Source organism: Phoca vitulina, unplaced genomic scaffold (genome assembly GCF_004348235.1).
Source record: "Phoca vitulina isolate PV1807 unplaced genomic scaffold, GSC_HSeal_1.0 scaffold12, whole genome shotgun sequence".
Lineage (NCBI taxonomy): Eukaryota > Metazoa > Chordata > Mammalia > Carnivora > Phocidae > Phoca > Phoca vitulina.
The window spans coordinates 26377116-26390120 of NW_022589715.1; the positions used below are offsets into that span (position 1 = coordinate 26377116).

Below are 13005 nucleotides of genomic sequence, written 5' to 3' on the forward strand. Positions count from 1 at the left end.
ATGAGAATTACAAATTTTAAATGTCCTAAATTTTGTGTGCCTGTTTCTTGAAGCTACTTTGACTTGGGGGGGAGGGGCTTTATTCTGATTTTTCAAAATCGGTCCCTTGTCTTAGTAACAGCTGGATGTTCACGTATGTTTGGTGAGTTTTGTGCTTCCTCACTGTTTAACCTGTATGGGGAATTGTGAGGGACTACAGAAGAGATTCTACTGGGATATTTCAGGGAGAAATGAAAAAGTCTAGATTTACCATAGTTATTCTTTGCAAGATTAGAAATCCAGAAAAGTGTGAGCTGTAGGGACGGAAGCTATAGAACTTTGTTTACATATCTTAGGGACCTACTCTCTGTTCTCTTAAAAAAAAAAAAAAAAAAGAGGTGTCTATATACAACCTTCCCATTCTCCTTCAGAACTCTCAGCGGGGGAAGATCCATCTTTCGCTCACCCGTTTCTATAAAAGGCACCATCCTTCTTTCAGTCAGGTTTGAACCCTCAAAATAGATTTTTTTTTTTTTACCCTCTCTCATCCTCCACATTCAAATTTCCTGCCAAGGCATACAAAATCTAACTCTAAAAATCGTTTTTGCCTCCATCCCCTCTTTGATTCCTACCACTACTACTCCAACTCAGGATTTTAGGGGCTTAGACACACGTAACATCTGTTAACTGGTATTCTTATCTCCTAATTGGTCTTTCCAAAGTCCTGCCAGATTCATTTTCCTAAAAAGAAAAACTCTCAGAGGGCCCCTCCCCTGCTCAGGAATACACAATGCCCCACCAACATCCCCCCCCCCCCCCCCCCCCCCCCCGTCTGCTAGGTTTACTACAGGAGCTGCAGTCCGGCATTTGAGACTTTCTACAATATCCCATTCACTGTTGTAAATATCCACACAAAAGGATACCAGGCAGCCAAATTCACAGACCTAGCTCTTGAATTACTGTACTTGATGCAACTGTACTGCACTCCTTTCTCCTGACCTTCTTCATTCCCAGTCTACTGGTCTGTATGTCCCTCTAGCCACCCCATAAGAGTGTCATGATTGTGGCATTGGCTTCCCGGCCAATGCCTTTGGGCCATCCCCCCATGTCTGTGATTCTACAGGTGGCCTTCTCGGTAGCAACCCCAGGACCTCCCTTTGGTACCAGCCAACTCCTGCTTTCCAAATACCTCCTGCTGCAAGCCACCTCTCCATGTATTCACTGTGAGTCCCCTAGGCCTCAGCTAAACTGGAAAAGGCACAATGCTCACACTCCTCTCATGCCTTTGCTCATGCTATTCCATTCACCTGAAACACATTCTCTCTTATCTCTGTTGAAACAACTTATCTTGCAAAGCCCGTCTCAAATTCTATATCCTCTAAGTTTTGCCTGATGCCCCCAAATTAAATGTGATCTCCTCTCTGAACCTAACGGGATCTCATTTGTGCCCCTCCTATCACTATCATATTATGATAGCTATTATCACATTATTGTAGTTATTTCTGTGCACGCCTTACCCATCTAGCATCCATGGACTCGCTGGACTAGGTTTTATAATCCACGTCTCCTCCAACTGTCTGCCTTACATTGGTCCCCATATAACAGACATTGACAAGAACCAGTTATCAAATGTCTCCTGACTTTTGAGAATTATGAATGCAATGTGGTCCACATTCTGAATTATGGTATTCTTGCTAGATACCAAAGAAATAGGAAAACATGAAAAAAAGAGTGGGCCAAGCACACCTTCCATCTTATTTATGAAAAAGGGAAAATGAGGAGAAGGACATATCGATTCAGAACAATGTTCCATTCAGAGGTGGGCAGCAGGACAGCACGGGGACTTAAACTCCAGCTCTGTGGAGTCACACTGCCTGGGTCTGACTGCCTGGAATTGCCTAGAATCCTGAGTCTAACACCTACTAGCTCTGAGATGTCGGGCAAGTTAGCTAACCTCCCTAAATCTCAACTTCACAGCAATAAAACAGGCTGTTGTCTGTTATTGTTCTTGTCGTATTTGCTGCTAGTAACATTGGGGCTAATAAAACAAGCTCTTTGGAGGGAGAAAAATTGGGAAATAAGGCTTCATGATCAAATGTTTTTAACCAGATCACAAGAAGATTATAAATAGCAACTATGAACCAAGGGCACTTCTCTGGCCAAACATCCACCCATGCAAGAGCGGCCAGAGTATGCCCACGTGCTGTGTGTGACTCATGGCTCAGTTCCACTTACTATGTGATTTCACTTCTCTGGGTCTCAGTTTCACATCCATGAAATGGGCTGAAAATAACAAGTGCAGTCACTGCTTTCACTGCATTGCTGGGCTGTTGTGTACATACCCATTGAAATAATATTTGTGTAAGTGCTTTGTAAACCCTATGGCACCAAACACATACAGCACTAACTGGAAAACAGATACATTTCTAAAGTTTACATATAGATTTGTAATGTTCTCATGCAAAACAGATTTAAGTGGGGAAATCCAGAATGAGCGCATTAAATGTTAATTCTGTAAGAAAAATGAGTAACGAATACCCTCCCATCTAATCTGTCTTAAAAGCCAACTTGTTCCCACTGTATTTTCTTAGAGACCCGCTCATTTTTGCCAGTGGACCCAGCACCCTCTGTGCGACTCTGTGATGCACAAAACCTAAGGGTGTGTTCCCGTCCCACGGGACACTTACCAATCCCCTTCATGGCCTTCCTCAGGGTCTGGGCATCTTCAGTGGCACTGAATCCTGAAGCAGCTTTGATGGTGCCTCCTTTGGCTGCCTGGGCACACAGAGAAAGATGTGACTGAGCGGCATCATCTCCTTCAGCATGCATCTGCTGAGCATCTACCATGGGCCAAACACTATTCCTGGTGCTGGGGATACGGCAGTGAGCATGAGAGATGAGGCTCTTGCTCCCATGGAGCTGATGCTCTAGTTCAGGAGGAGGCAGACTGTAAACAAGCCAACAAATGAATATATACATGGTGTCCAGTAGTGGGAAATGCTAAGGAGCAGATAGAGAGGTCCCAGAGGGGCTGCTCTGAGTGGTGACATTTAGGCTGAGATCTGAATGACGTGAAGCAGCTGGCCATGCAAAGATAGGGGGTTGCGGGGTCGTGGTGGTGGTAGTGGTGGTGGTGTTATAAGCAGAGGAAACAGCCAAGGCAAAGGCCCCAAGGCTGGAACTAAAGGAGCAGGACAGAGGCCAGTGTGGCCCAAGTTGGTGTGGGCAAGGAGGACAGTGGTAAGCTAAGTTCTACTACCACCTGTGCAGTAATCTTGTTCCCCCACCCCCACCCGAGAAAGGAACATATCAAACCTGAATCGAATCAAGCCCCTAGAGCCAAAGAGCAAGTTACAGATATTAGAAGAGGGAAATGTCAACCCACAGCACAGGGTTGTAATCAGCAAAATCCAGACTGTGAGAAACACTATTTGATGAATGATCTAGGTTTATCAACAAATCAATTGCAAAGAGAATAAGAAAAGAGAGAGATGGGGGAGGGGAGAATAATAGCTTAAAAGAGATTTTAAAAAGCGTATCAATAATCATAATTTGGATCCTAAATCAACACTAAAAAAAAAACTGAGTTATGAGACAACTGGAAATCTGAACACTGACTTGATATTTGATGACATTAAGGAACTAGCATTAATATTTTTAGGTATGATAATGGTACTGTGGTTATATTTTATTTTTGAGAGTTTTAATCTTATATAGATTGAAAGGGTTTACAGATGAGAGGATAAGATGTCTGGAATTTGCTTCAAAATAACACAGGTCAGGGGAAGTAAGTGGAGATAAAGAAGAAACAAGACTGACCATGAGTTAAGAAAAGAATTATTGGTAGGCACACAGGGGTTCTTTTAAATACTCGGTCTACTACTTTCCTATGTGTTTCTACTTTTCCATAATAAAAGTTTCAAAAATGAAAAAGGGAGAAGGAAAATCAGAGAGCTGGGCTGGGGCCAGAACAAGGCAGCCCTCACCGGGGTAAGGGGTTTATTGTCTGTCCTATGTGCTGTGGGAAGCCACTGGCAGGTTTTAAGCAAGGGGATGAGGGGGTATGATCTGATTTACATGTTAAAAAGATCTCTCAGGCTGCTGAAGGGAGAGGCAGAGACCAGTTAAGAATCTGGAGCAAGCCCCATGGACATGATGCTAGATGAGGGTGGAAGATTTGAAACGGGAAGAAACAGGCAGACTCAGCACATATTTTGGAGCAAAGGCGACAGAACTTGCTGATGGACGGATGTGGGAGGTGAGGAAAGAAAAGAATCAAGTGTAACTCTCAATCTTTCCCCTGAGCAGCCGAGTGCAGAGTGGTGTCATTTACCCAAACGGGGAAAACTAGAGACCTATCAGATTTGGCATTGGGGGTGGAGGGCAGTGGGGAGTGGGATTTAGAAGTTCTATTTTCAAAACGTTAAGCTTGGAATGTCCATTAAACACTCAAGTGGAGTTGTAAAAAGCACAGCTGGTTATAAAATATAAGTAGAAGTCAAATCGAGACACATCAGCATGTGGATGGTATTGGATGAAATGACCTAGGGAGGAAGTGATTTCAACGGTAGGGGTCCTAGGACAAGCTTGGGCCTCTCTAGTAGTAGAAGTCAAGCAGAGAGCCTAGAAAGGATGATCAAGAAAGATCGCTCCTTGGGGCACCTGGGTGGCTCAGTCAGTTAAGAGTCTGCCTTTGGCTCAGGTCATGATCCCACGGTCCTGTGACTGAGCTCCACATGGGCTCCCTGCTCACTGAGAAGCCTGCTTCTCCCTCTCCCTCTGCCCCTCCCCGTGCTTGTGCTCTCTTATGCTCTCTCTCTCTCTCTCAAATAAAATCAAGAAAGGAAGGAAGGAAGGAAGGAAGGAAGGAAGGAAGGAAGGAAGGAAGGAAGAAGGGAAGGAAGATCTCTGAAGTAAAAGGAAAACCAGGATAGCATGTTGTCCAGAGGCTGAGGAAGGAGGGAGTGGTCAGTGTGTGCCAAGGGTAGTGGAAGAAGAGGACACTGAAGGAATGGTCAGATTTGGCAACACGGAGGTTCCTGGTGACCCTGACAAGACCTTTTACAGTAGAATGGAGGAGACTGAAGACTGATTGAGTGGGCAGAGGGGAAAATGGAAAGTCATGAGGAGGAGAGAGCCACCCTGGACAACAGAGATGATGACTAGCATCACTAGAATGATCAAATGCCTTAAAGTAAGAGGTACTCGGATGTTACAAGGGATTAAAAGTTAGTGAACCTGAGGTGAAAGACCTGTACTCTGAAAACTATAAAACACTGATAAAAGAAATTGAAGATGACACAAACAAATGGAAAGATATTCCATGTTCATGGATTGGGAGAACAAATATTGTTAAAATGTCCGTACTACCCAAAGCAATTTACAGATTTAATGTAATCCCTATCAAAATACCAACAGCATTTTTCACAGAACTAGAAAAAATAATTGTAGAATTTGTATGAAACCACAAAAGATCTGAATAGCCAAAGCAATCTTGAAAAAAAAGAACAAAACTGGAGGTATCACTATCCTAGATTTCAAGATATACTATAAGCTGTAGTAATCAAAACAATATGGTACTGGCACAAAAATAGACACACAGAACAATGGAACAGAATAGAGAGGCCAGAAATAACCCCATGATTATACAGTCAATTGATCTTCAAGAAAGGAGGCAAGAATACGCAATGGGAAAAAGTCTCTTCAACAAATGGTGTTGGGAAAACTAGACAACTACATGCAAAAGAATGAAAACTGGACCACTTTCCTACACCATACACAAAAATAAACTCAAAATGGACTAAAGACCTAAATGTGAGACCTGAAACCATAAAATTCCTAGAAGAAACCATAGGCAGTAATCTCTTTGACATCAGAGGTAGAAACATTTTTCTAGATATGTCTCCAAAGGCAAGGGAAACAAAAGCAAAATTAAACTACTGGGATTACACCAAAATGAAAAGCTTTTGCACAGTGAAGGGAACCACCAACAAAACAAAGAGACAACCCACCGAATGGGAGAAGATATTTCCAAATGATATATCCGATAAGGGGTTAATATCCAGAATATATACGTAATTTATTGTAGGGAGCAAAATGGAGTCTCTCATTTCAAGCAGTAGCTTGTGTCAAGCAATGACGCAAGCAGTTAAGGTACTGCAGCTAGGAGGTATGGCGGGGACCAGCATCTGCTAACACTCAGAACTGATAAGGAGCAAAACCAGAGGAGGTCTGCGGGGACCCAAAACTGATTAAATCCCTTTAAAAAGGGAAGGATTTTGGCAGCAAACTGTCAGACTCTTCAGACATGACCCCTCTATGTCTGACCACTTAAAAAAGGTAACTGCCGCCGAAGGCTCTGCTGGATTGATCTTCAAACAGAACCGAGATCCTTCGCTGCTTGAACATCAGAAGCAGTAGTGCCGAGAGCTGACCCAGACCAGACCAAGGCCTTATCTCAACTGCAGGCCCACAGACTGACGTGAAGTTGGTTCCTTAACTTCCTGCACCCTTCTGTGAGCTTGTTTGTTGTGTGGCTTATCTTCTGTCCTGCCTTGTGTGCTGTATAAGAAGCCAAGTTTAATCACATGTGCATTGTTATTGAGTTTGGAATCCTGAACCTGCTTTATAATTGTGATTTAACTTTGCTTTATGATTGAATAAAGCTGACACTGTGGAAAGACACAACTCGTGTGTGCGCCTTCATAGCGTGCTCATGACATTTACACAAACTCAACATCAAAAAAACAAATAATCTAATTAAAAATGGGCAGAAGACATGAATAGACATTCTTCCAAGAAGACATACTGATGGCCAATGGACACAAGAAAAGATGCTCATCACTCATCATTAGGGAAAGGCAAATCAAAACCACAATGAGATATCAGCTCACACCTGTCAGAATGGCTAAAATCAAAAACACAACAACAAGTGTTGGCGAGGATGTGGAATAAAAAGGAACCCTTGTTGCTGCTGGTAGGAATGCAAACTGGTGCAGCCGCTGTGGAAGACAGTATGGAGGTTCTTCAAAAAAGTAAAAATAGAACTACCATATAATTCAGTAATTCCACTACTGGGTATTCCAAAGAAAGCAAAAACACTAACTCAAAAGGATATATGCACCCATATTTTTATTGCAGCATTATTTACAATAGCCAAAATATGGAATCAACCCAAGTGTTCATCCATATAGATGAATGGATAAAGAGGATGTGGTAGATATAATACAATGGAATATTACTCAGCCATAAAAAAAAGAATGAAGGGCGCCTGGGTGGCTCAGTTGGCTAAGTGTCTGCCTTCAGCTCAGGTCATGACCCCAGGGTCCTGGGATCGAGTCCCACATCAGGCTTCCTGCTCAGCGGGGAGTCTGCTTCTCCCTCTCCCTCTGCTCCCCCCCCAACTCGTGCTCAATCTCTCTCTCTGAAATAAATAAATAACTTTAAAAATAAATGAATAAAAAATTTAAAAAGAATGAAATCTTGCCGGGGCGCCTGGGTGGCTCAGTCGTTAAGCATCTGCCTTCAGCTCAGGTCATGATCCCAGGATCCTGGGATTGAGCCCCGCATCGGGCTCCCTGTGCCGCGGGAAGCCTGCTTCTCCCTCTCCCACTCCCCCTGCTTGTGTTCCCTCTTTCGCTGACTCTCTCTCTGTCAAATGAATAAATAAAAATCTTTAAAAAAAAAAAAAAAAAAAAAAGAATGAAATCTTGCCATTTGCAGCAACATGGATGGATCTAGAGAGTATTATGCTAAATGGAGTAAGTCAGTCAGAGAAAGACAAATACCATATGATGTCACTCATATGTGGAATTTAAGAAATAAAACAAATGAACAAAGAAAAAGAAGACAAACAGAAAAACAGACTTTTAACTACAGTGAACAAACTGATGGTTACCAAAGGGGAGGGGGCGGGGATGTGGGAAATAGGTGATGGGGACTGAGAGTACTATTATGATGAGCACTGAGTAATGTAAAGAGTTGTTGAATCACTATATTGTACACCTGAAACTAATGTAACACTGTATGTTAATGACACTGGAATTCTAAAAAGTAATAAATAAAAATTTAAAATGAGTGAACCTGATCCTGTCAAAATAAAAATCAAAAATTAAAAACAATAGCAAGCAAAACATAGGCTAGTGACCAGTAGGGGCCACTGCCGTTGGATTATGATTTAGAGATAATTTACTGATTAAGATCAAGGTGCCCTGAATGTTTTGAATATATTTACTGATTTATTAATACGTGATTTATGTTGTGGGAGGTAGTGTAGAGAAATACATATAATGCAATATAAAAAATCAGATGCCTGGGTGGCTCAGTCAGTTAAGCGTCTGCCTTTGGCTCACGTCATGATCTCAGGATCCTGGGATTGAGTTCCCCATCGGGCTCCCTGCTCAGCAGCAAATCTGCTTCTCCCTCTCCCTCTCTGATCTCTCTCACTTTTGCTCTCTCTCAAATAAATAAATAAAATCTAAATTAATAAATAAATAGGGGTGCCTGGGTGGCTCAGTCGGTTAGGTGGCCTGCTCTTGATTTCAGCTCAGGTCATGATCTCAGGGTCCTGGGATCGAACCTCATCTCGGGGTCCAGGTCTACCTAAGGATTCTCTCTCTCCCTCTCCCTTTGCCCCTCCCCTGCTCTCTCTCCCAAATAAATAAATAAATCTTTAAAAATAAATAAATATGTAAATAAGTAGATGGGGAAATTCAGTGACAGGGCATAAAACACAGAAAACTAAGGTAAAGCTAGGGGGGTGGGAAGGAAACCAAAATGCAGACCTTAAGAGCCTGTACAGTTATTAGAGGGAAGCCACAGATTTCTCTGCCTAGAAGCCAAAGTAAGAGGGAATTGTAATCAGTAATGAGAGATTCACTGTGTCTGTAAGAGGAAAAGAGACCAGTTGCCCCAGAACTGCCCTGCTTTTCTTTGTACTGAGATTACAGAGAGGTAATCTGCATTACTAGAGCTCTTCTGGGCTCCCTGATTTAGCAGTAGAGGGTAGAATCAAACTAGCTTTGGGTTTTTTGTTTTGTTTTTTAGAGAGGGAGGGGGAGAGAGAGAGAGAAGGGGGGGTTGTAGGAGCAGAGGGAGAGCAACAGAGAGTCCCAAGCAGTCTCCATGCCCCAGCCTGGAGCCTGACACAGGGCGTGATCTCATGACCCTGAGATCATGACCTGAGCTGCAATCAAGAGCTGGGATGCCTAACCAACACAGCCACCCAGGCGCCCCACCAGCTTTGATTTTAAATATATCTTCCTCTCTGTATCTGACACTAAGCATTATTATAGCCCTTGCAACCCATGTTTTGATATTCTGAATTCTGTTTTCTTGTTCTTAAAAATGACCCAATTAGTCATGACCAGCATTAGAACTGTTCTGCCTCGTCTCCTTTCCCTTGGTTAATTTGTCAGGTGTCTGCATTGTAGTGTGCATTTGATTGGCTGAAGTTGCACATGGGGAGGATCTAAGTGATCTTCTTGGCACCAGGATGTCAATGGGGTTCAGCCCAAGCTGGATACCTTCCGCTGTTCATAGCTGGTGCTATGTGCTTTTACAATGCTAGGGCTCACAAGCTGAGGGTATGGCTAAATTTAGGGCTCAGGTCACATAGTAGGTCTCTTTCTCCTGACTTTTCTGATAACGTCCTTTTTGGTAAATGGTGGTAGGATGTTATGGTAATGGGAGGAAACAGAACAGGGAGATGATATGAATTATTGAGTGAGAAGGGTTTTATATCTTATATAAGCCTTGGTTGAAATGTACCCATAGCCTTGTGCCCACGATCCAGTAAAATCTAATATTCATGGAGAGAGTTCCATCTCCTCTACATCACTCTTAGTGTCACCAACACTATAAAGGGAATTCTGATATTGAGGGAAATTTCATCTGTGGGTCTTTGTGAAGGAGACACAGTAGGCTACAGTGAGAGGTAGTAAAGCTTAGTAGGGGGAACATGGATATTGGGGTGGGATAGACCCAGCTTTGAATCTTAGCTTCAACCCTTTCCTTTTTTTTTTTTTTTTTTTTAAGAAAGCGTTTTTTTTAAAATTTTTTTTTTTTTACAGCAAGTGAGAGAGCACAAGCAGGGGGAGCAGCAGAGGCAGAGGGAGAAGCAGGGGCTCAATCCCAGGACACCGGGATCATGACCTGAGCTGAAGGCAGACGCTTAACCATCTGAGCCACCCAGGCATCCCGGCTTCAACCCTTTCTAGCTGGGTTGTCAATAGGGGGAGTTTCATTTTTCTCACCTGTACATTAAGAATAATGATATCAACTCGCAGAGTTCTTGTAAAAATGAAGCAGAATAATATAACAAAGCATTTAGCACAGAATCCAGCAAAGTAGTAAACACTAAAACAAAAATTCAAACTCAGTGGCTATCATTGCCATCATAATTATTAAATATGACTTCAAAAGATCTCCACAATAAATATGAGTGAAGATTCTTGTATCTATTTCTGATAATCTCTTTTTTTTTTTTTTTAAGATTTTATTTATTTATTTGACAGAGAGAGAGACAGCGAGAGCAGGAACCCAAGCAGGGGGAGTAGGAGAGGGAGAAGCAGGCTTCCCACTGAGCAGGGAGCCCGATGCGGGGCTCGATCCCAGGACCCTGAGACCATGACCTGAGCCGAAGGCAGACACTTAACGACTGAGCCACCCAGGTGCCCCTCTGATAATATCTTAATGTAAGCCCATGGGGTAATGCCAAAGCAAAATCCAGAATAGAGCATTTGTACAGGTGGCAAAAACAATGTAGAATAGATCAAAGGCTCTCTGATGATTTAATTTCACCCAAGGATATAATGCGGACCATCTAGAGGAACAGAGGATTTTTATGGCCTTAGGGAAGCTCTCTCTGAAGACAGACTTTGCTCACTGTGGTCCACATCAAGCCCATCCAAAGGCCTCCGGTACGATAGAGTGTGGGCCTTGTCTGCTGCAAGCCCAGGCCTTCACCTCCTAGATATGGTCAGCATCTAGCATTTAGTCACCACCCTCTATACACCTGACAGAGGAAAGTAGAAGTCAATGACATTAACTTCCTTGGACACTGTTATAGGTCGAATTGTAACCCCCCAAAAGATATGTTGAAGTCCTAACCCCCAGGACCTCAGAATGTATTCTTATTTGGAAATAGGGTCATTGCAGATGTAATTAATTACATTAAGATGAGGTCATTCTGGGCGGCACGTGGGTGGCTTAGATGGTTAAGCGTCTGCCTTCGGCTCAGGTCATGATCCCAGGATCCTGGGATCGAGCCCCACATCGGGCTCCTGGCTCAGCGAGGAGCCTGCTTCTCCCTCTCTCCCTGCTCATGCTTTCTCTCTCTCTCTCTGTATCTCTGTGTCTCAAATGAATAAATAAAATCTTAAAAAAAAAAAAAGAAAAAAGATGAGGTCATTCTGGAGTAGGGTGAGCCCCTAATCCAATATGATTGATGTCCTTATAAGACAGCACGTGAGGGCGCCTGGGTGGCTCAGTCGTTAAGTGTCTGCCTTCAGCTCAGGTCATGATCCCGGGGTCCTGGGATCAAGCCCCGCATCGGGCTCCCTGCTCAGCAGGAAGCCTGCTTCTCCCTCTCCCACTCCCCCCTGCTTGTGTTCCCTCTCTCACTGTGTCTCTCTGTCAAATAAATAAATAAAATCTTAAAAAAAAAAAAAAAAAGACAGCACGTGAAGACACAGGCACACAGGGAGAACACAACATGACGCTAAAGGCAGAGATTACAGTTAAGCCTAGGACTGCCAGGAAACCCCCAGAAGCTAGGAAGAGGCAAGGAAGGAGTCACCTACAGATTGCAGAGGGCTCCTGACCCTGCCAACACCTTGATTTTGGATTTCTGGCCTCAGAACTGTGAGACAACAAATTTCTATTATTTTAAGCCACCCAGTTTGTGGGACTTTGTTATGGCAGCCCTAGAAAATTAATACAGGTTCTTTCATTCTTTTCTACTATGCATCCATAGTAAGTAATAAGCAAACTGGTGATCTGCTGTCAAAATTCCACCATGGCCTAACTCAGCCGTTGGCTCCACTATGAGACAGCTTTCTGAGTGAAATGTTTCACAGGTTTCTTTTGGAGCTTTATTGCAAAATTTTGGATGGTGCCCAAAACACTGCATTCGACTTTTAACACAAACTGCATTGCTGAGGGACGCTATTGTGGGATTAAAATTAATATCTAACAAGATGAATCAATGGAGGGATTTGCAAAGATGTTTCAGCTTATCAATTAACATTCTCAGTGACTCTTCCAGGAAAAAGATAAGCTCAGGAAACTTGTTCCTGGTCGCCCTGCAGTAACTGTATTGATCAAATTCCAGGGCGTAAGGTACGATTATCCGTTCTGCGGAGGCAGGGGATTCTATCCCAGGAAGGCTTCTTGTGGCAGTAGGCAAAGGAAACAGGGAGGATGTAGGAAAGAATAACAAAAATGAATGGCTAGACATAGGCGTTAGAGCACTATCGATGAAATATTATTCAGTTATTAAATAATCAAGAAGTTAATAAATGTCAAAAGTTGGAATCCGATACAGTGGAATACTGTAGGTCCACAATCCCCTCAGGAGCTTTCCTGGCGTCATCTGAATCTGACCCCTGTAGGCAGAGGGCACAGGAAGACTGAAGAGAAACAAGCCTCTCCTCGTCGGTAGATGACAATTTTAACAATGGCAAAGGGAACTTACATACGAGGCTTGTCTTGAGTGGCAGCAAGACAAATCGATCCCTAGACTCATCCTTCAAATCTTAAAAGCTTATAAAGAGGTCCTAAATGGGCTCAGTCGTGTATACCATGCAGCTGTCTTCAACCCCACATCACCACCTCAAGGTGATCTCCTTGGAGCAGTCTCTGGGAGCAGGAAAGGTAAGCAGAACCCACATTCCAGACGGGTGGGGGTGAGGAGCCTCTGACTGCCTGGGTCCAGCTCACCAGTCAGTCAGCGGTCACATCTTTTTTGATGACAATCTCCAACAAATACTAATCAGCAATAAAAAGTCATGAAGGAACAAACTGCTG

General features: G+C 43.2%; 1 protein-coding gene across 3 annotated transcripts in view; it reads right to left on the reverse strand.

Annotated features, from left to right (window-relative positions):
* ANXA4 (annexin A4) overlaps nucleotides 1–13005 on the reverse strand; it is a 69439-nt gene that overhangs the window by 23940 nt on the left and 32494 nt on the right. For all 3 annotated transcript variants that reach the window (XM_032410788.1, XM_032410787.1, XM_032410786.1), the window contains exon 3: nucleotides 2667–2754. In XM_032410788.1, coding sequence (XP_032266679.1) covers nucleotides 2667–2754 — 88 coding nt within the window. The remainder of the gene's footprint in view (nucleotides 1–2666; nucleotides 2755–13005) is intronic.